The sequence below is a fragment of the Triticum aestivum genome, chromosome 3D (genome assembly GCF_018294505.1).
Source record: "Triticum aestivum cultivar Chinese Spring chromosome 3D, IWGSC CS RefSeq v2.1, whole genome shotgun sequence".
Classification (NCBI taxonomy): Eukaryota; Viridiplantae; Streptophyta; class Magnoliopsida; order Poales; family Poaceae; genus Triticum; species Triticum aestivum.
In genome coordinates, this window is record NC_057802.1 from 254800698 (window position 1) to 254824574 (window position 23877).

The window sequence follows — 23877 nt, forward strand, 5'->3', positions numbered from 1 at the left end:
TGTAAAGAGATTGAAATGGTGCTTGGCTATGTGTGAAGATTATTGGTCTGCGACACGGGAATTAGACAACATAGCCTACATGGATGAAAAGTGGTTCAACATGACTGGGGAGGTGAACAACTACTATTTGCTTCCCGAAGAACCCGACCCCTTGCGCACCTTGCATCATAAGGATAGCATCGCCAAGGTGATGTTTCTCGCAGCCGTGGCTAAACCAAGATACGGCAAAGGTGGTGAGGTCACTTTTGATGGAAAGCTCGGCATTTGTGATTTTGTCACAGAGTCTCCTGCTCAAAGAACCAGTGAAAACAGAGATAAAGGGACGCTCGAGCTCAAATCATTGAAAGTCACACGAGATGTAATGAGGTATTACATGTGTGAGAAACTTATTCCTGCGATCCAAGAGCGCTGGCCGGACGAAGATGAAGGACGAACAATCTATATCCAACAAGATAATGCCACGCCACATATTCTTCCCGATGACCCGGTTTTCCAACAAGTCATAGAACATACTGATTTGGATATTAAGTTGCTTCAACAGCCTCCAAACAGTCCCGACATGAACATTCTTGATCTCTGCATATTCTGGTCTCTCCAGTCCCACACCGATAGCCGAGCACGTCAAAGCATCAGGGAACTGATAGAAGGTGTGGAGGAGGAATATCGAAACTACCCGGTTGATATATAGCTCTATCTATAGCTCTATCTATCGATCGTGAGCTAGTTGGACAGACCAAAGCCTTTATAGAAGAGGCAGAAGCAATCTTAGCAGCAGAAAAAGAGCAGAAGCAGCAGGAAAAGAGCAGCAAGAAAAGAGCCGCACCAGCCTTGAAGAAGCAGAAACACCCTTCGAATACCAGCAGCCTCCAAGCAGCAGGAAAAGAGAACCAGGAGCCTTCAAGCAGCAGAAACACCCTTCGAGTACCAGCAGTCTCCAAGAAGCAGGAAAAGAGCAGCAACAACCTTCAAGCAGCAGGAAAAGAGCACGAGCAGCCTCCTCCGAGCAGCAGGAAAAGAGCAGCCACCTCCTTCAAGCAGCAGAAACACCCTTCAAGTACTAGTAGCCTCCAAGCAGCAGGAAAAGAGAACCAGGAGCCTTCAAGCAACAATAAAAAAGCACCAGCAGCCTCCAAGCAGCAGGAAAAGAGCAACTCTTCTTTACTTAGGGTCAGCTAGTGCTCTGGTCCTTTTCTAAAAAGCTAGTGCTCTGGTTGGTGCTAGGAATGACCAGTTGGTTAAGAAGATTCAGATAAGTTGGTTTGGAAGAAGATTCAGCTAGTGCTCTGGTTTTTGCATCTTTCTCTGTAAAATACTCCTGCTTATAATAATTAATTAATTTCTCAAGGGAAGAAAGAAGAAGAAGATAAGAATGGGATTTAATTGGATGGTCCTGCCATCTCCTCTTGCTTAATGAGCTGTTATTGTGCCCCCCTTTATAATTAATTAATTAATTTCTCAAGGGAAGAACTCTTATGCATTTGCTCAGTGTAGGCAAAAAATGGCTGAGCTAGAATAGATCAGCCTTAATGAATATGCTGACCCCAAGCATAGAACTGAAATCAACCCATGGACATTTCATTAAACAGGAGAGTAGCAATCTATTTTAGCAACCTACTCCTGCAATTATTTTCATATATATGTAATTCAACTTGTGTAATCTGTCTAGGGTGCGTAATCTGTCTTCACCTTGTGTAACCATGCTATTTGTTTTACTGGAAGGTTCAAAACAGCACCTGATTCTTTTGCCTCTTCTGAGTCTGAATCCCAGGGCTACACTTGGAAGTGAGTCTTTTCTTTGGCTTTGCACCCAAAAGCAGTTGACTAGGGGTACTGTCAGTGCCCTCATCTTGTTCATTCTTGGCATTGCCAGCTTCATGTTCCACACCTAGGCATAACAAAATATTAGTATTTCTTTTTATAAAAAAATTAGTATCTCAATATGAAACAAGTTGAGGCAAGTATTTCAACAAAAATAACCCTGCTAGGAGAGGTTAAATGAACATGCCTTTTGTTTTCCATATAAGAGGGTTAACTGAGCAGCCTTTCAGATACTCTCAAAAGAAAAGGAAAAAGAGCAGTCTTTCAGATGAGAGGTAAACTGAAAAGGCACAGTGGCTGGACATGAGGCGACTTGAGCAAGGATCTATACTGTGGCTAGACACTGAGATTAACCAATGAACTTTTTCATGCTGTAACAGGAATAATAGTAACAGGACTAATCAACATGCAGCAAAGAAGCCTAACAGTAACTTTTGAGGGACACACATGACTGTCAGATTAATGCTAATGAAATGAATTGTCTATTTCTCCTTTCCCTGTATGCAGTCGCTGAGAGCCTGAGACTGTCAGATTAATTTCCGTGTGTAATCAATGGAAAGGGGAAAAGTAAAATCCAGAGAAGAAACAAGAGATTACGGATCCGTCGCCTCGAATGGCCTCAAAAGGAACTCACCATTCACCATCCTCTCTTCTTCGTCGGTGCCGCCGCAGTTGGGATTGGGACTGACACACTCTTGATCTATGCCTACTGTTGCCACGCACGCTAGAGAGGGGCAATATGCAATATGTGTGGTGCATGGAGCCCAACATTCAGAGATGAACAACGGCACAACATTCAGAAGCAGCGGCGCAGGTTGTTCCTTCAGGCTTGAGCAGGTGTGGAGTACCTTGAGGCTGGAGCAGGGGTGGAGCGGCGTCCTCCATAGCGTCGGGGGCACGGAGCGGAGCAGGGGTGGAGCAGCGTCCTCCATGGCGTCGGCATCCCGGCGCGCGAGCGAGCTGCGTGGTGGATCTGGGAGGGAGAGAGGATGGGGTCTCCCCTGAAGCTCACGGCCACCGGCGCCAGGAGCTTGGCGGCGGTGAAGGCCTCGCATCGACGGAATCCGTCGCCGGCTTGAACTCAAAGGTCCAAGCTTGAACTCAATCCGTCGCCGCGGGAAGGAGGAAAGGAGCGCGGCGAGGCCACCGAAGGTGGGAGAGGAGAGCGCGGCGACGCGATAGAAGGTGGGGAGGGGAGGGGGAGAGCGCGGCGGCGAGACCGAGAAGAGCATCGAGCGGACCGCGGCGGCCAGCTGGAGAAGAGAGTGAGGATGAGGACCGCGGGTTCGGTCGGAAATAGATGGAGGGGGTTTTCGCAAAAAAAGACGTCGCGACATCTAAATCCGAACGGAGGGAGTATTAAGCAATCAAACAGGAAATTTTTTACGTGCACCCAACAATTAGTCCCACAACCCCGCACGAACCAATCAGCACCACACGATTAGGCCTACAATTCTAAATCCAAAGCCATCATTGATCTAATACCTTTATTGTGTGCACGTAGCAATTTCCCTTGGCTGACTGTGCTCCACCAGCGGAGGAATATTCGAACTACCAAGCCGGCGTGCACCCTGTCCCGTATCCTGTTCACGTTACGAAATTAAAGGCTAAAATTAAGGGCTTGCTGTTTTAGATAGGTGAGAGGATTAGTGCCTGTACCTTCCAAAACACACGCTCGCCCCGCATCCCACGCCCCGCGCCGGCATCCTCCATGCGCCTCATCGTCGAAGCGGGAGACGTGCCGCGCCCGGCAGCGTTCGGCGGTCGAAGGGGGAGACGTGCCGCGCCCAGCCACCGCCGCAGCCCCAATCATCGCACTAAAATCACGCCGCATCCTGCCTCTTGTCCTCTCTCCTATCAGATGTTCGCGCAGCTGGGACACCGCTCGAGGACGCCGCCGACGCAGGAATCCGTCCGCCACAGAAGCTGCAAAAACGGGGTCACCAGCCACCGTCACGGCCTCCCTCCCCGCCATTCTCACGCGCACCTTCATCGCGTCGCTGTCGAGGCCGGATCTGATGTTGCCCCCTCTACGTCATCAGAATCCTGCCAAGGTTGACCACTTGGGCTTTCTTTCACAGCTCACTGCCGAATCGACGCTGTTAATTTATCCTGCATTTCCTCCTCCTTGGCATTATCGTTTCTATTTACAGCATAAACATGATTTAGATGCTCAGGTTCCGGTTGCATTCTTGGGTGAGCTGTAGATTTTGTTTCAGTGCGAGACAGTTTTTTTCTTTCATTTTTATTTTGCTCCTCATTCCGTCTAGCTAGCATAGGATTACACCACCGATCATGCTTATCAGGATTTGCTGCACAACATGGTGCCCGCACATGCCTGCATATTTGTCAGAATTTGTGTCAAAAACTGATATACTATAAGGCATACTCCCTACTAACATGCTACTTGGTAATCACAAGATAATACCTATTCTCCATCCCTTTTTTGCTTCAGTTCTAGAAGAATAATTTTTTACCTTCTGTTACAATTTTTAAGTGAGGAATTGTTCTCCCAAAGTTGAGTGATATACGTAAATATAAGAGGTGGAATTACCTGAAACACACACACACACACACACACACACACTAATGCCCTTGTCTTCACTACTAGATTTTTCTACCACTTCACTGGCTGAGTATATTGATTTGAATGAATGTCTTCCCTTGTTTGTTGTTGGCATTTAGCTGACTTGGCTCTCTACTTGCTTGGATTGGGTGTAGATGGGAGATCGAGTAGCATATTGGTTTAGATAAATGATAGGTTTCCAGCAAGTTGGAAAGGAGTATAGAGTTGAGTTCTAATTTTTATTACCACTGATCGCAATGGCGCAAGATGTTCCTTTGATAGTTTTATGTGGGTACGAGTTTCTTTTGAAAGTACATATGGCTAAATGTTGATCTTTAATGTTATTTCTTGGTAGCCTTTGTTCTAAGGAAAATATGCTTATTAATACTCTTGATTATTTATGTTATTTTTGCAGGCTTTCTCTCAGCTTTGTTCTCAGCAGTGGGCTCTGCTGATGGTTTTGTCCAAAATAAGGCATTTCAACGGAAATCATATGGCATGCGTGGATTAAATCTTGAACTTTGCTACTAAATATTTGTACTAAACATGGTGTAACTCGCTTGTCAGTTTTGCCTCATAATCCTAGCTCTCATTGGTTGATTTTCATGATGTTGCGTATATTTTACTGAGGTTATCCTCTAAAAAACGATTTTTATATCTGTGGTCTTTTTAGTAATGGGCACTATAACTTATAAAAATGTTGTGTATTTCTGGACTCGCATGTATAGTATTTTGATGGAAACATGCATGCTTCTGTGGTATACTATGATGGACTATCATGCTTGATGGCAAGAGCTATGCTGTTACTTGACTACACATTTATCTTCTGATGATCTTGAACAGTGTGTTTCAAAATAGATTGACATGGTAGCACACTATCTCGCCCTTCTCACTAATTCTATGGGCATATGTTATATCTATTTTAACGGTCAGTGCAATTTACAGATTGCATTTCACGGCATGGTGTTCTATCCTTCACTTATTTTTCAGGTTTAGCAACCTTTTTTTGCTGGTTGGTGTCAACATGGCTGAATAGGTTCTTGAGTTGCTGTACTAGCGTTTTATTTCAACTGAGATCTATAATTTTCTGATTGCTAGCTAACAAAAGTAACTTGTAAAGTATGGTACCATGTCGTATTATATATGAATGTAATCTTGCCTTTTTTTTGGTTATAATTTACTGACATTATCAGTAAGTACTTAAAGTATATGGCAAATATGAGACATGCTTGCGAATCATCTTTTGTTTTACTGATTTACTATGAAAGTATTGGTCTCCAATGTTGCGTGCGGACCAATGAGCAGCTCAATACCTTTTCAGTAGTGAATGAGGATAAATAGGATGAAGACAATAAAATACATTTCAACGGAGATGCGATAGTGTTGTACAAGTGGATTTATTGCTTGGTTTTTATAACCCCTTTCCATTTTATTATTATGCATTAGCGCCTTGTAATAGAAGATATCTCACAATCAGATTTGAAGTGAGTCTACATAAGTCAAAAGATGGTTGAACATTGTTGTCCAAAACGTTATGTTCGATATACTTCACCAGAATTCATCGTTTATTTGTGGTGATATGCTCTTTTACCAGTTGTTTATTCATTTTATATTATATTTATTTCCTGCTCATAGTCCGTTTGATGAGCAATATATGGTCCCTTTGCCCACCGTTGATCTAATCTTGGGTACTTTAAATGCATGTTCGTCATGGTTTACTTAAGCATATGCAAATTGAGACGTGCGTTGCACGTACAAGCTTACTAGTCAAGTACAATAATCAATCTTTCATGCCAACAAACCCAGCAAGCTGCATGTGCCCGCCCCATGCACCATCTCATCCCCATCGTCGTTCTCATCTGTTTAGCGTACTGTATAAAGGTGCTTAGCCTTTTATCATTATTGTTGGTAACCTCCTTGCCCTTTTTCTAGCTCCTTTCCCTTCAATTCTCCGACTTGGTTAGTTGGACTCTATGTCACACTGATTATTGTACATGTGTAAATATGCGTGTCATCGTATATTCTCGCTCCGCGCCCTCTCTCCACGCCCTCGCCCTCTCTCCGCGCCGGTGGCTACTCCGGCCCCGGCGGCCACCTCTCCCCCGCCGTCTCCACTCCGGAGCCGGCGTCCAAGCATGGCTGAGAGGGTCTCGCTGTCTGCGGCGTCTTCCGACATGCCGCCGTCTCCCCCCCCTTCCCCCCTCTCCGCGCCCTAGGCCGGTGCTGCGGTCGCTTCTGGTGGTTCCCGATGTGGTGGGCACGGCGCATGGGCCAATCGTGCAGGGCGTGCCTTCTCGCCTCGCGGCGGCATCGCGGGCAGAGTGGCAGACCCGTGGAGGCCGGGGTGGCCTGACGCCGCGCCTGCGGTCGCCGCCTCGCCAGATCCGGCGGTCCCCTCCTGGCAGGTGGCCAGACGTCCTTCCCTCCTCCCGGCCGCCGCGTGGGCGCATCCCGGCGATGCTCATCGGCTGCTGCTACAACTGCGGCGATGAGAGGCACATCTCGGCCATGTGCACTAACCCGCCGGTGTGTGTGCGCTGCGGGGAGGTGGGCACATCTCGAAGGGCTGCACTTTGCCGCGCCATCGTCCTCGTCCGCGCAGTTCGTCTCCGGAGGACCGGCTAGGCCGCAGCCGGCGCTCCGGCCTCGGCTGCCGCCTTCCTCGCCGGTAGGGGCGCCGCCCGCGCCGGTTCCGCCGGCCCCGGTGGCGGCGGGGATCCCGCGTCTGCCGCCTCCTCTGCCAGGTCCGCCCCCTCCGGGTGCGGTGCGTGTCGGGGCCTCGTGGAGCTAGGTGGTCCGGTCGGGGGCCGAGTCGGTGGCCAGTGTGGCTGGGCCGGGCTTCTCGGTGCCCTTTGCGCCGGCCGGTGCTGGCGTGCAGGGCGTGTCTTCGGGTGCTTCGCATGCCTTGGTGGATGAGCAGGTTGACTGCTGTTTCATGGAGACTGGTCCGGATCTTCGGGCCATGGAGGAGGAGCTGGCTCGAGCGGTGGTGGTCTCGGTGGTCGGTTCGAGGCGGCTGGCGGATCTTGCGGCGGTGGCGGCCGTCATCGTGGAGGAGTTCGAGCTGGCGCCGTTGGACATGTCAATTAGGGCGTTCGATCCTGAAGATTTTCTGGTCCTCTGTCGCTCGGTGGAAATCAGGAACAGGATGGTCAGGAGGGGTAGGGCGGGCACGCCGCAGTTCGACCTCATGCTCAGTCCGTGGTCTCGCAGGGCCGGGGCGACGGCGATCACCATGCCTGTCCTCGTGCCGCTGGCGCTGCGGGGTGTGTCGGCGAACGCCTGGACCAGGAGAACGACCGATACTCTGTTCCATGGCCTGGGCATTGTGGTCAAGGTGGCGGCGACTACGGAGGCGCGGAATGACATGTCGGGGTTTCGAGTGTGGCTACGCACTGATGACACGGCGAGGATCCCATCCCGGCGCATCCTCGTCGTGGAAGAGCCGGACAAGAGGGGCGCTCGGGCTCTGGAGGTGGTCGACGCGCCGGATGCGCTGTGGTACCCGATCTCCATCGTGCAGGAGGATGGAGCCGTTCGGTTGGGGCCGCAGGTGGATGCGCCGCCGCCGCCGCCTTCGCCGCCGTCGGAGGGGCGTGATCGTGATGGCCTGGGATCTGGGGGGCTCAGGGAGGCCGTGGCCCTCCTGCGGCAGGGGTTCAGGCTCGTCGTTCGGCTCCGCACTGCGGCTCGTCGGCGGCAGCCTCGTCGGCGGGATCGGCGCCAGTCCAGGGGCGTCAAAGAGAAGTTCAAATTGGTCTCCTGGATGGTCATCAAAGGCAACTTGGCGGTGTGGGTCCGCGGGTGGATGACTCGGCCTGCCCAATCATGGGGCCAGGTGAGGCAGAGGCGGTCTGCTCGGAGGGTTCAATTGGTCCGTTGGAGGCCAGCGCTGTGGGAGTTCGGATTGCTTGCTGGGAACCGAGTGTGGTGGAGAGTGTGATGGGGCCCAACAGGGATGCGGTTGGGCCTCGGGCGGAGTGTGGCTCGACGGTTCGGCAAAAGTGGCGGGCCCGGTCTGGAGATGTCGCAGCAGGATCGCCTGGCTATCATTGGCTCTCCGGGCGCTGAGGGTAGCGGCGGGCCCGGGGACAGTGCTTTGCAGCCTGTGGAGGAGCAGGAACCGCTGTCCACACCTAGGGCGTCGCAGATTCTCAGGTTCGGGCAGTGGGCCCTAACCATGCAGGAGGAGGAAGCGACAAATGAACTGGCTGGCTGCGGGATTCGCGTGAGGACCGAGGCGGATCAGATTGCTTCTGCCGGTCGGGATTGGTGGGATGGGCCAGAGATTCAGCGATAAGTGGGCCCGAGTTGCATGCGGATGGGACGTGCCCATGCACGCAGGATATTGGGGAGGGCTGGTTTGCGGTGAGTCTTTCCGAGCAGGCTGGCACGCCGCTGGCGGGTGCGGCCATGGTTGAGGCGCTTCCGGCCACCACTTCGCCCCGGGATCAGGTGGCCATGATATGCACGGAGCTCAGACAGGCGCTACCCCCCTGTTGGCGCAGCCTATGAGCAGGAACCCCCCTCAAAAGCAATGGAAGCCAAGGCAGAAGCGTGTGCCGTTTTCCTCCCCACGTCGAAGTGACAGGCTGGCCAAGGGTGGGTGTGCATCGAAGGCTTCCAAGCAGCAGGCGGTACTCATTAGGAAACTGTGCCTTGCGCACGAGGGAGATGTGATCTCGGATGAGGCTCTTCAAGCCTACGTCGACTTGTTTGACAAGCCACTGGTGGAGAGTCACGTGAAGGCAATTTTGGCCTTGTTCGGTTGGGATTCGGAAGCGTTGCTGCTGGTGGGAGATGAGGACGGGGTGATGGTTGGGTCGTAGTGCCGTGGTGCACCAGGGTGGTCATGGTGGGTTTTTGAGATGGTTGCACAACCTCCGAAAATTCTGGTGTGGAATGTGCGTGGACTTAACTCCACGGCACAGCGTAGCGCGGTTTTTCAGGTCGTGGAGGCGGCTAGGGCTAGCGTTGTTTGCCTCCAAGAGACAAAGATGGAGATCATGTCGAGTGAGCTTGTAAAGCAATGCTTGGGTAATAGATTTGAGGACTTTTACTATCTGCCAGCCGTAGGCACACGTGGGGGCATTCTACTCGCGTGGGATAAAATGGTAGTGTTGGCCTCCAATAGGCATGTCACGGAGAAAACAATTACGGCGCTTTTCAAGCAGGGCGAGGTCATGTGGTGGTTGACGGGTGTGTATGGGCCTCAGAGCGATGCGGAAAAGGTGGAATTCTTGCATGAACTTAGAGAGGTGCGAGATCTTCACGTTGGCCCGTGGGCAGTCGTGGGGGATTTCAACCTTTTGGTTAACCCAGAAGACAAGAACAATACAATGATCAACAGAAGAATTGATGCGGAGCATCTGTGACGCCCCCGATTTGACCGTACACTAATCATGCACGCAAATGTGTACGATCAAGATCAGGGACTCACGGGAAGATATCACAACACAACTCTACAACATAAATAAGTCATACAAGCATCATAATACAAGCCAGGGGCCTTGAGGGCTCGAATACAAGTGCTCGATCATAGACGAGTCAGCGGAAGCAACAATATCTGAGTACAGACATAAGTTAAACAAGTTTGCCTTAAGAAAGCTAGCACAAACTGGGATACAGATCGAACGAGGCGCAGGCCTCCTGCCTGGGATCCTCCTAACTACTCCTGGTCGTCGTCAGCGGCCTGCACGTAGTAGTAGGCACCTCCAGTGTCGTAGGTGTCGTCGTCGACGGAGGCGTCTGGCTCCTGGACTCCAGCATCTGGTTGCGACAACCAGATAGAAAGGAAAAGGGGGAAAAAGAGGGAGAAAGGCAACCGTGAGTACTCATCCAAAGTACTCGCAAGCAAGGAGCTACACTACATATGCATGGGTATATGTGTAAAGGGGCATATCAGTGGACTAAACTGCAGAATGCCAGAATAAAAGGGGGATAGCTAGTCCTGTCGAAGACTACGCTTCTGGCCATTTCCATCTTGCAGCATGTAGGAGAGAGTAGATTGAAGCCCTCCAAGTAGCATCGCATAGCATAATCCTACCCGGCGATCCCCTCCTCGTCGCCCTGTTAGAGAGCGATCACCGGGTTGTATCTGGCACTTGGAAGGGTGTGTTTTATTCAGTATCCAGTTCTAGTTGTCATAAGGTCAAGGTACAACTCCGGGTCGTCCTTTTACCGAGGGACACGGCTATTCGAATAGATAAACTTCCCTGCAGGGGTGCACCACATAACCCAACACGCTCGATCCCATTTGGCCGGACACACTTTTCTGGGTCATGCCCGGCCTCGTAAGATCAACGCGTCGCAGCCCTACCTAAGCACAACAGAGCGGTCAGCACGCCGGTCTAACCCTATGCGCGCAGGGGTCTGGGCCCATCGCCCTATGCACACCTGCACGTTGCGAACGCGGCCGCGAGCAGACCTAGCAACCCACACGATCACGACGGTTACGTCAAAGCGGTCCAACACGGCGCGCGCCACTCAGTCGCTGACGTCACGAAGGCTTTGGCTGATACCGCGACGATGGGATACCCATAACTACTCCCGCGTAGATGGTTAGTGCGTATAGACCAAATGGCCAGACTCAGATCAAATACCAAGATCTCGTTAAGCGTGTTAAGTATCCGCGAACGCCGACCAGGGCCAGGCCCACCTCTCACCTAGGCGGTCTCAACCTGCCCTGCCGCTCCGCCACAAAGATCCACTTGCGGGTACTCCTACGAGCCGACCCGACTTTAGTCATCACATGTGTCATGTGTATAGTATATAAGTATATACCCGTGATCACCGCCCAGGTGATCACGGCCCAATAGTATAGCACAACAGACGGACAAGAATGTAGGGCCACTGATGGAAAACTAGCATCCTATACTAAGCATGTAGGATTGCAGGTAAAGGTAACAACAGTAGTAGCAAGGATAGGCTATGCATCAGGATAGGATATCGGAAAGCGGTAACATGCTACACTACTCTAATGCAAGCAGTATAGAGAAGAATAGGCGATATCTGGTGATCAAGGGGGGGGGCTTGCCTGGTTGCTCTGGCAAGTAGGAGGGGTCGTCAACTCCGTAGTCGAACTGGGCAGCAGCAGTGTCGGTCTCGTAGTCTACCGGAGAGAAGAGGGGGAAGAAACAGTAAATACAATGCAAACATAAACATGACGATGCGTGACATGACAATGAGCAGTGCGAGGTGTGTCCTAACGCGACAGTAGGTGGTACCGGCGAAGGGGGGGAACATCCGGGAAAGTATTCCCGCTGTTTCGCGTTTTCGGACAGACGGACTGGAGGGGGAAAGTTGCGAGTTCGATAGGTTAGGGAGGTGTGGTGGACGAACGGACTGCGTATCCGGATTTGTCTCGTCGTTCTGAGCAACTTTCATGTTGAAAATATTTTAATCCGAGTTACGGATTAAAAGATATGATTTTCTAAAGATTTTATTAATTTCTAGAATTTAACTAATTATTTAAATTAATTCAAAAATGGATTTATGACATCAGCATGATGTCATGCTGACGTCAGCAGTCAACAGGGGTTGACTGGGTCAAACTGCCGCGTGGGTCCAGTGGGACCCACGTGTCATACTTTGTTAGGTTAATTAGGGTTTAATTAAACTAATTCTGTTTAATTAAACTAACAGGTTAATTAGATTAATTCATTAGGATTAATTAACTTTAATTAATTAATATTAACATCATTAAATAAGTTAATTAATTATCTTAATTAATTAATTAATTTTATTATTTATTATAATTTTTATTTTATTTTTATTTTTTTAAATCTTTTTTAATTCGTTCTGGGGCGTGGGCCCCGTTCGGCAGTGGCCCAGAGGGGTCCGGGCCCAGGGGTCAGTGGCACCTGGGGCCTAAGCGGGCACATGGGCGTGCGGGCGCCCGAATGGGCGCTGCGGGCGTGGCCGGCAGGGGCGCACCCGACTGGGCGCCGGCGGCCACAGCAGGGCGCCGGAGCAAGGGGAGGGGGGTGCCAGTGGCCAGGGGCGGCCGGAGTCAGGCGCGGCGAAGGCCAGCGGGCGCAGGACGCGGCCGGTGCGGCGCATCCGAGCCGGCGCGGGCGGCACCGGAGCGGGGCACGGGGGCGCGGCCATGGGCGCGTTCAGGGGCGCCGGGGCACGGGTGAGGACGGCGTCGTGGTGTCCGCGAGCGGCAGGCGGTCGCCACGGCGGGCGGCAAGTGCGTGCGACTACGGCGCGGCGCGGGAGCAGAGAGGGAGGAGGGGAGGCGGCGGCTCACAGGGGCCGTAGGGGATGGACAGCGGGGGTTGAGGGGGTCGACGGGGACGACGCACGCAGGGGAGGAAGGGGAAGCAGGCCGGCGAGGAGGCGAAGGCAGGCCGGCGGGGCAGCGCTCCGGCGAGGGCGAGCTCCGGGCGGCGACGGGGTTCGGCGGTGGTCTCCTCCCGATCCAGATCGGGGAGAGGTGGGATATTTCGGGGGGAGTGGGGGGCTGTCGGTGGGGAGTGGGGGGGAGGAGTGGATAAGGGAGAGGAGTGGGGGCCGACCTGGGCCGGCCTGGTTGGCCCGATGGCCAGCTGGGCCGCGGTCCAGCAGGGGGGGCTTCTCCTCCTTTTGTTTTTTTTGTTTGTTCTGTTTTCTTTTGTATTTTCTTTCTTTTATTTATTTTCTTTTCTGTTTTAATTCATTTAAACGTATTTAGGCATTTTATAAAAATGTGTTTACTTCACCATAATTACCGATGCAATAATTGACATAGCCCGAACATTTTTATTTTTATATTTGAAAGCTTTTGTCATTTGACTTATCTAGGGTTTAAATTTGAAACGGTTTTGATTTAACCCGAGATTAATTACAGTGACAGAGGTGACGTGCCACCATTAACGTGAGATTACTGTAGCATGATTATCCGGGCGTTTTTGCCCACGATCATCCCCATGGATCTACCATCGTCTCATCAAGAGCCAAGAGGACCTATGACACGAGCACGAGCTAGAGCTCTCGAGAACTAGGTGACTTCCTTAGTGATATCACATATGATCCACTCGAGACATGGCTACTACCTAAGTCCGATATGCTATGCATGATTAGGTGTCAAGAGGAACCCCCTGAGGATGCACGTGAAGACGGACAAGCCGCCAAGTTCACGGATGAAGAGAACCGCCGGAAGGAGAAGAAGACAGCTCCAGGGCCCGGACATCCGGCCCCAGCCCCGGATATCCGGCCGCTGGAGACATCTACTACAGCCGCATCCCAGCCGCCCAACATCTACAGGCCCCGGACATCCGGCCCGAGCCCGGACATCCGGCCCGAAGCCCGGAAATCCGGCGCCACGCACCAGAACCTACAGAAGCTTTCGCCGTCAGCCCGGACATCCGGCCCCTCTCGAAGCCCGGACATCCGGCCCGACGCCCGGACATCCGGCTCCGCCTGTCTGCGCACAGTGAAGGGCCGAAGCCCATGTACCTCTTCGCCCCCTAGACTATATATACTCCATTCCCTTCCTCTTTCTAGGGTTAGCAAAGGATTAGCTCATTTAGAGATAGAGCTTTGCTCATCCATTACGAATCTCCTCCTCGAGAGAGACTGCGGCCCCTCTTCGGAGAAGATCACCTTGGATTCAAGACCCCCTCTTGGGTGGCCCCATCAAGACCTCCTCACGGAGAAGAACCGGTTACCTTTGTATCGTCCTTTGCTGACTTTGGATCTTGTATCTCACCTTTGTGTTCATCGATCTAGCGCATGTGTGATCTATTCTTGTTGGTTGAGTGATTTCTCTCGTGTTCCCCTCGTTTTTCCCCTCGTGTTCATCGCGTTCCTCGTAGGGATCCGCTCCTTTCGTGAAAGATCGGCCATCTAGGGTTCCACCCTACATCATCTTGGTATCATGAGCCACGTTGATCACGATTTTGGAGCCCCCTCTCTTTGTTTTCTAGCTTGATTTTGTTGTTTTTCGTCCTAATCCGAAAATTGCCCCACAAAAATAGCCCCAATTTTTTTTTGTGATTTGTTGGTGTGATGATGTTTTGTTGGATTTGATCCGCGGATTTCGTGTGTTGCAGGTAGATCTAGCTTTTCCCCAATTTCCATCCACAAAATCTTCCGAATTTTGCCCCGGATTTGACCTCTCCACGCGGTGTTCTTCGAGTTCGTCCACGGATCCCGAGCCCGGACATCCGGCCCGACCGGACATCCGGCCATCAGCCCGGACATCCGGCCCCTGACAGCATCACTTTCATCCTCCACTCCGTTTCCCGCCTAACTCTCACCAAATTTTGTCCCGGTGCCCACATACACTTCCGCATACCAGCACCATTTCCGCATATCACCACCATAGCCCTTTCCACTACCAACTCCGACAATTTTGATCTGTTTTGCTTTGAGAATTTGAGTTGTGGTTCCGTGTCCTATTGTGTTTCGGCTATTTAGGTACGGTTCGACATCAACATCACCACCGCTCATCTTCGCCAAGGACCACTACGAACGGCTACATCACAATTGTGGTATCAACCTCACCTTGGTATCACTTTGGTATCGTGATATCATCATACTCTCTTGCATTTGCTTTGATACCCCCATGGCCTTACTTTTGCGTAGCTTACCCATCGAGACTAGCCTTTGAGTATTGCCGGCAACGTGACTTGTGCACATTAGTGATCATACTTCCCATAGCATACATACCATCATCGTGTTGCATATCTTGGTATCATCTCTTGTGTCACAAAGTTGTCATCGCATACACAATTGCTATCTTGGTTCGTGAAGCATTGCATGAGAAAAGAGCTCAAACAACAAAGAGCCAAACAAGCTTTTAAGCAAAAGAGGAAAGATAAGCAAAGAGCTTATAAGCAAGAACCATAGCATCATACAACATTAAGATTGTCATACTCGATCATCTTGGATCAAAAGCATAGAAACATCATACATATAGCATACTTGGGATAGAAGTCGTTGCATTTTTGCTTAGTAGGTTGTGCACGAGTTCGTATCCGCCTATTGTGCAATCGTGCTAGCGTCTCCCTAGTGTTGTGCAACAAGAGCATCTTGGTGGATTCCACATTTTGGCTCATCCTTGGTTGTCCAACCCCATTTATCTATTTGCGTGTGTGTTTCCGTGTACCATATCTTGCTATTGGTCTACTTGTTGCATTTACAAGTCGCGAATCTTTTCCAACATTATTGAGTCTCACCTACAATTGCATCAAATTTTGTGCCACCATCCTAACCAAGCTCCACCATAAGCTTTTACTTGTGTAGGTGTGAGAACCAACAAGAATTGGTACCAATTGTGCTATTTCCTTGCTACACATTGGAGTGATCTTTGATCCATTTTCAACATCGGTCAAGGTACATTTGGTATTGGTTCTTCTCTTTCTCCCACTCACATATCTTTGTTTGGAATGATGGATAGGCCAAGTACTTCTACCAACCCACTCTTCTTGGAGCAAGACGACGACATGTCATCCAACGTCATCAAGACTCAACTATTTGGTGCACATCGGACTTTGCATCAAGAACAACTCGCTTTGGGCGACCGCATCGACAACCTCGCCACCGACCTACGACAATCCGAGCAACGTACACGAGACTACTTCGACACATCCATAGTTCCCTCAAAGAAGATATCCGAACCATGATGGTCCGCTCTTCTATTACTTCGTCCTCTTCAAGACGGAGCCGCTCAAGTCGTCACTCCGACGACACCCTCTCCAGTTCAAGTACACCGACATCAAATACTCTTCGTCGTGCCGTGCGTCAAGACCATCAAGCAAACCGCAATCCTCTACACGACACCGACTCTCAAGAGCATCGACATCGTCAAAACCAAGCTGCATTCGCACAAGCACAAGAACGGCAATGCCAACGACAACAAGAACAAGAGGAACGAGCGAGACAACATCAAGATGCACAAGACGCCGAGGCACAACGTCAAGAACAACAACTACATGAAGCCCAAGCACTTGAGGCGCACCGTGCCCTTCAAGATTCAAGTCGTGCCGTAGCCAATCGAGGCCGACAAGCTCGACTACATCAAGAAGCACTTCGCGACAAAAGCTCAAGAAAGAATTTACCAAGCACGTGTGCATCGACAAGCTCCTCGTCAAGATCGACAAGCTCCTCGTCAGGATCGACAAGCTCCTCCTCAAGCGAGACAAGAACGTCAAGTCCATCGAGAGCAAGAAGACAATGGACCACCTCCTCGCCAAGAGCAACATGAGGTCAACAACCCTCCTCGCCAAGAGCAACATGAGGTCGACAACCCTCCTCGCCAAGAGCAACATGAGGTCGACAACCCTCCTCACCAAGAGCAACATGAGGAAGACAACCCTCCTCGCCAAGAGCAACATGAGGAAGACAACCCTCCTCGCCAAGAGCAACATGAGATTGTCAATCCTCAACGACATGGGCGTCATCATCCCCGACCCCAACACAATGAAGAGCAACGATATGGCAAGCTAAAGTTCACCATGCCCAAGTTTACCGGAAGCAATGACCCCGAAGAGTATATATCATGGGCATTGAAGGTTGACAAAATCTTCGGCTTGCACAACTACGAAGAAGAGAAGAAGATCGCAATGGCATCCCTTGAATTCCAAGACTACGTCCTCATTTGGTGGGAACAAGTCATTGAGCGCCGAGCGGCAAGAGGTGAACCACCCATCACCACTTGGGCACAAATGAAGGATGTCATGAGAGCATGATTCGTGCCAAACTACTACAACCGCGACCTCTTCAAGAAACTCCAACAACTGAAGCAAGGAACCAAGAGTGTTGAAGAGTACTACAAGGAAATGGAGATTGCCATGATACGAGCCAATGTGAAAGAAGATGATGAGCAAACTATGGCACAATTCTTGAATGGACTCAATCACCCTATCAAGAAGATTGTTGACTTCCAACCATACTCGAACCTCATCGAGCTAGTGCATCAAGCTACCAAAGCGGAACGGCAAGTACAAGACGACTTCAAGTATGCCAAGTTCTCATCCAAGTCCTAAGGCTTCTCCAACAATCAAGCTTCGACGACTCCACCACCTTCTACCTCAACCAAGCCATCTACAAGCAACGGCGACAAGTCAAGTTACAAGAAAGCTTCGACAAGCTCAAGTCGTCCTCCTACTACAAGCAACTTCAAGAAAGCTTCATCATCATCTACCCCAACCGATGAGACCATCAAGACGAGTTCCTTCAAATGCTTCACATGCGGAGGCCGAGGCCACAAGTCTTTCGAGTGCACAAACAAGCGCACCATGATCCTCAATGACGACGGAACATATGACTCAATGAGTGAAGGAGAAATGGAAGCTCTTGAGCAAGTGGCCATGCACCGACAAGTGAACAATGAAGAAGAAGATGATCACATCTTTTGTGACGAAGACTCAAGTCCCGCTCTTGTTGTCTCCAAGGTCTTGACTCTTCAACATCAACAAGACGAAGATCAAAGATGCCATATCTTCCACACAAAGGCCGGCATCAATGGACGGTCCGTCAAGGTCATCATCGATGGAGGAAGTTGCCATAACTTAGCAAGTGAAGAACTATGCTCCAAACTTCAATTGGTCAAGATAAAGCACCTACACCCCTACGGTTCAATGGCTAAGCGACACCGGCACCATCCAAGTCGAGCATAGAGTACAAGTCTCTTTCAAGATCGGCGCCTATGAAGACACTTTGGAGTGTGATGTCCTCCCGATGACCGTGGGCCACCTCCTTCTTGGACGGCCATGCAATTTGACCGAGGTGTCATTCACAATGGACGTACAAATCACTATAGTTTCAAGATGAAAGGGAAGGAGTTTGTGCTACGTCCTATGTCTCCAAGCCAAGTGCTCGCCGACAAGCAAAACACCCATCGTGGAGAGAATAGTGAGAGAGCGAACCACCAAAAAGAGAGTGAGCGCCACAAGCCCAAATTGAGTGCCTCCACGATGAGCGACAAGAAAAACCTATTACTCTTTGCCACCAAACGTGAGATGAGAGAAGTGTGTGAGAACCCATCAAGTGTCCTACACTATGTCCTATTGTGCAAGGACGAGACACCAAAAGCTAACACCTCCCACAATCTTCCTCTAGTGTTATCTTCTTTATTGCAGGAATTCCAAGATGTTTTCCCCGATGAGCTACCTCCGGGTCTACCTCCACTACGAGGCATTGAGCACCGAATCGATCTCATCCCCGGAGCGCCACTTCCAAACAAAGCTCCCTACCGCGTCAACCCAGAAGAAACCGAAGAAATACAAAGGCAAGTAAAGCATCTCATAGATCATGGACATGTGCGTGAAAGTTTGAGTCCTTGTGCCGTACCGGTCATTCTTGTGCCAAAACGAGATGGTAGCTTTCGCATGTGCTCCGATTGTAGACCTACCAATGCTATCACCATTCGATATAGGTACCCCATTCCACGCCTTGATGATATGCTTGATGAACTTAGCGGTGCCACTATCTTTTCCAAAATTGATCTTAAAAGTGGTTACTATCAAATCCGCATACAAGAGGGTGATGAATGGAAAACCGCTTTCAAAACAAAGTTTGGTCTATACGAGTGGTTAGTCATGCCTATGGGTTTATCGGAAGCACCCGGTACCTTCATGCGTCTTATGCATTATGTGTTTCGCCCTTACATTGGTGAGTTTGTTGTTGTCTACTTTGATGATATCCTTGTGTTTAGCAAATCTCTCAAAGAGCATGTCACCCACCTTCGCACCGTGCTACAAACTCTTCAAAAAGAGCAACTTTATGCTAATATGGAAAAATGCCTCTTTGGTGTTGATAAGCTTGTTTTCTTGGGTTTTGTAGTATCTTCTAAGGGTGTTCATGTTGATGAATCTAAGATCATGCTATTAAAACTTGGCCCCAACCAACCAATTTGCAACAAGTGCGTAGTTTTCTTGGTTTAGCCGGTTTCTACCGTAGATTTGTGAAGGATTTTAGCACCATTGCTTCACCTTTGCATGCTTTGAGTACGAAAAATGCACCGTTTGTTTGGGGAACATCCCAAGATATCGCTTTCAATGAGCTTAAGAATTTGCTTACTCATGCTCCCGTGCTTGCATTACCCAATTTTGACAAACCTTTTGAAATTCATTGTGATGCTAGTGGTAATGGCATAGGAGGTGTGTTAACGCAAGAGAAGCGCCCCATTGCATACTTTAGTGAGAAACTCTCTGGAGCGCAACTCAATTACCCCATCTATGACAAAGAGCTATATGCTTTAGTGCGAGTCTTGCATGAATGGGAACATTACCTTCGCCCTCACGAGTTCATTATCCACACCGATCATGAAACGCTTAAATACCTTAAGGGTCAAACTAAGTTGAACAAGTGTCATGCTAAGTGGAGTGAATTTATTGAGTCTTTTCCTTATGTCATCAAGTATATTAAAGGTAAGGAAAATGTTGTGGCGGATGCGCTTTCCCGTATTTGCATGCTTGTTACTCAACTTGAATTGAATGTCATTGGCTTTGAGCACATAAAAGACTTGTATGAGCATGATCCTACTTTTGCTATTCCTTATGCAAAGTGTTTGACGCATCCATTTTGGGAACACTACTACATCAAAGATGGATATCTTATGAGAGCTAACAAACTTTGCATACCCGAGTCCTCTCTTCGCTTGTTGCTTTTGTAGGAATCTCATGGAGGCGGACTCATGGGACATTTTGGACGCGACAAGACATTTGCGACGCTCTCCAAGAACTACTTTTGGCCCAAGATGTTTCGCGACGTCAATTGCTTCACCAACCGATGCTCTACATGTCGCAAAGCTAAGTCTAAAGCCCAATCTCATGGCCTTTACATGCCACTTCCAATTCCATATCAACCATGGGAAGATATTAGCATGGATTTTGTGCTTGGTTTGCCTCGAACTAGAAATGGCAAGGATTCCGTATTTGTTGTTGTGGACCGATTCTCCAAAATGGCACACTTCATCCCTTGCAACAAGATAGACGATGCTTCACATGTTGCACATTTGTTTTGTAGGGAAATCTTGCGACTTCATGGAGTGCCAAAGACGATTGTCTCGGACCGTGACGTCAAGTGTAAGGGCATATTTATCCCTAAGGTGTTTTGGTGATTGATGACAATGCTTTTGCGGACTAATCGTGTGCCTTGAGTTTCACAGACGTTTCATCGCTAGGCACAGGACGGTTTGGTGCCCCTCGAAGACTATTGAAGACGACGTTTTTCTACGTTTCTTTTTGGTGGATTTGAGTCGTAGGAAATCCGTACTATTAAGAGGGGGTCCGCGTTGGAAAGGTTCGGGTGAAATCATCACGTACACATTTTCTTCATTGTCTCCACCTTTCCCCTGCGCTTTGGAGCATCCTCCGTTTATCCTCTATGCATTATGTCTTGGTTGCTGATATTGGGCTTGCGGTAGTACCGCTCCCTGGAGCGGTAGTACCGCAGGCACCTGCGGTAGTACTGTACCTCGGCGCGGTAGTACCGCAGGAGCCCACGGTAGTACCGCTCCTCTGGAGCCATAGTACCGTGGCCCCCAGGCCAAGTGCCGCTGCATTGCGGTAGTAGGGGCGGATGTAATTTCTTACATCCGCGCCTCCGCGGTAGTACCGCACCTTGTGCGCGATAGTACCGCGCGCGGCCTGGCTCAGCTGCCACGCGGTAGTACCGCTCCTCCAGCTGTAGTACCGTGTCGGATTTTTGCATCGTCTGATTTTCAGCGGAAGTAGGCACGGATGTATTTTTATTCATCCGCGCCCTTCCCAGGCTAGGCCATTCCTGCCTTGCGGTAGTACCGCAAGGGGGAGCGGTAGTACCGCGCCTGCGGAAGTACCGTTCTCAGCCTCTGTGCTTCAGGCTTGTTCTAGCTCCTGCCGTTGCAGCGGTAGTACCGCGGTCTCTCGCGGTAGTACCGTTTGGCCGTGCGGTAGTACCGCTTGTCAGGGGCGGTAGTACCGCAAGTCACGGGCTGGTTAGGTGGATAACGGTTGGATTTTATTCTCAACTATAAAAGGGGTGTCTTCTTCCTCCAGTTGACCTCTCTTCCAACTCTAAGCTCCATTGTTGCTCCAAGCTCCATTTTCGCCCGATCTCACTCCCTAGCCAATCAAAGTTGTTGATTTGCTCGAAAGTGGTTGAGAAGGCCCCGATCTACACTTCCACCCAGAGAAATTTGATTCCCCCCACTAATCCCTTGCGGATCTTGTTACTCTTGGGTGTTTGAGCACCCTAGATGGTTGAGGTCACCGCGAAGCCATAGTCCATTGTGGTGAAGCTTCGTGGTGTCGTTGGGAGCCTCCAATTAAGTTGTGGAGATTGCCCCAACCTTATTTGTAAAGGTTCGGTCGCCGCCTCCAAGGGCACCAATTGTGGAATCACGGCATCTCGCATTGTGTGAGGGCGTGAGGAGAATACGGTGGCCCTAGTGGCTTCTTGGGGAGCATTGTGCCTCCACACCGCTCCAACGGAGACGTACTTCCTCTCAAAGGGAAGGAACTTCGGTAACACATCCTCGTCTTCACCGGCTCCACTCTTGGTTATCTCGTGCCTTTACTTGTGCAAGCTTATTTGTGCTATATCTCTTGCTTGCTTGTGTGCTTATTGTTGTTGCATCATATAGGTTGCTCACCTAGTTGCATATCTAGAAAACCTACTTTGATGCAAAGTTTAAATTGGTAAAGAAAAGCTAAAAATAGTTAGTTGCCTATTCACCCCCCCCTCTAGTCAACTATATCGGTCCTTTCAATTGGTATCAGAGCCTCGTCTCTTTATTAAGGACTTTACCATCCGAAGAGTATGGTTGATGTCGTAGAAGGTGTGGAGGAGCACTCCGGTGCGAATCCGGTCTCTTCTACGGGAGATGGGGGAACCGCGGTCTCTCGTGAGGAATTCAATGTGGCGTTGGACACATTGAAAACCTCCATGACGACCGAGGTCGAAAGCATGCTTAATAAATTCTTAGAAGGGCTTAAACTTTCCACCGCACCGTTGAAAGTGGGTGATCCCGCCAACAAGGTGACGGATGCTACCTCCGACAAGGGGGAAGCTACTAGTGAGAAAGCCCCTTCTTCTAGTGGTAAAAATGGCACCGGCATCTTTGCCCATGTGGAACCTCCACTTGTCTATGGTGGACCGCTTCCTTCCACTCATTTGAATCATGCCGGCCCGGCCCCTAAGATTGAGAAGAATGTAGAATTTGATTCTTGGGTCTATCGTTTTAAGCGTCATTTAAATCATGTGAACACTAACCTTTGGAGAATCATTGAAGAAGGTTTCTATCCGCATGATCGAAGTAACTTCACTCCTAGAGAAGCCGTGGACAATCAATTCAATGAGAATGCTCTCTTCATCATCCAAGAAGCAATCCCACCCGAAGATCTTCCTCATCTCCGGCCCTACTCCATGGCCAAAGATGCTTGGCACCAAGTGGTTTCCCTCTATCAGGGAAGCGCAAGCATTCAACGCTCCAACTATGAAGTGGTGCAAGATGAGGCCGATGAGTTTGCAATGAAAGAAGATGAAGAACCTCGTGAGCTTTATCGGAGGGTAACCAAACTCGCGGTCTCTCTCCGAGATCATGGAAGTAAGGATACGGATGACAATTGGATCAAGCGCAAATTCCTCAAAGCAATGATGCCCTACCACAAAGCCATGTCCTCCGTCATTCGTCAAAGGCCGGATTTCCACACCTTGTCCTCAAGTGAAGTGTTGGATGAGTTCGTTGCTATGAGCATCTTGGACAAGACCGCCGACAATGCGGTACTTCGCTCTCAAAGACTTAAGAAGCCCAACCTTGCTCTAAAGGCCAAGGTTAGTATGGAGGAAGATGATGAGGAGGAAGAAGAGGAGAGCAACCTCGAAGATACGAAGTATGCCTATCATGAACACATGGAGCTTGCTTCAATGCAATTTTGGAGCAAGAAGAACTCAAGGCCCAACTTCAACAAGAACAATTCAAGTGGCGCAAAGGGCAAGAAACGAGTGAGGACTTGTTTCAATTGTGGCAATGTGAGCCACTTTGTTGCAGAGTGCCCTTATGAGAAGAGGGAAGACAATGGTGGCAAGCTCATCCGAAAGGACAAGGCCAAGTCGTTCCCCAACAAGAGCAACTTCACCAAGAAGACTCCTCCCAAGGCATTGGTGGTACTAGAAGAGTACAATGAGGATGATGACGATGATGAAGATGGTGAGTCGGTTGCCATGGCCTCCGTTGCCATTGCGACGATTCCACAGGTGTCTCTCTTTGACTCACCCAATGAGAACATCACCGCCAAGTGCCTCATGGCTAAAGCCACCAACAAGGTAACCCCCAACATCAAAACTATCATCATTAATCATCCTTCTTCGGATAGCATTGATGAACATGAGGGGACAAATGTGGAGGAGAATGAGTTTGAGACCTTTATGGGTAAACTCAAGGGTAAATCCAAGAAGCACTTCGTTGCTCTCTTGAAACAACTTGGTGAAGCCAATGACATGATCGAGGCTCACGAAGATACCATCTCTAAGATGGAGGGGCATAGTCGGGACTATGCCGATGAGATTTCGGATCTTTC

At 49.9% G+C, this 23877-nt stretch overlaps 1 protein-coding gene across 1 annotated transcript; it reads left to right on the forward strand.

The window, feature by feature from the left end:
• The first annotated feature begins 3434 nt into the window (after positions 1-3434).
• Positions 3435-5128, forward strand: LOC123074490 (uncharacterized). The gene is made up of 2 exons (XM_044497320.1): positions 3435-3872; positions 4800-5128. Exons 1-2 carry the CDS (start codon positions 3530-3532, stop codon positions 4913-4915), a joined length of 459 nt encoding a protein of 152 aa, XP_044353255.1. The 5' UTR covers positions 3435-3529; the 3' UTR covers positions 4916-5128.
• The last annotated feature ends 18749 nt before the right edge of the window (positions 5129-23877 follow it).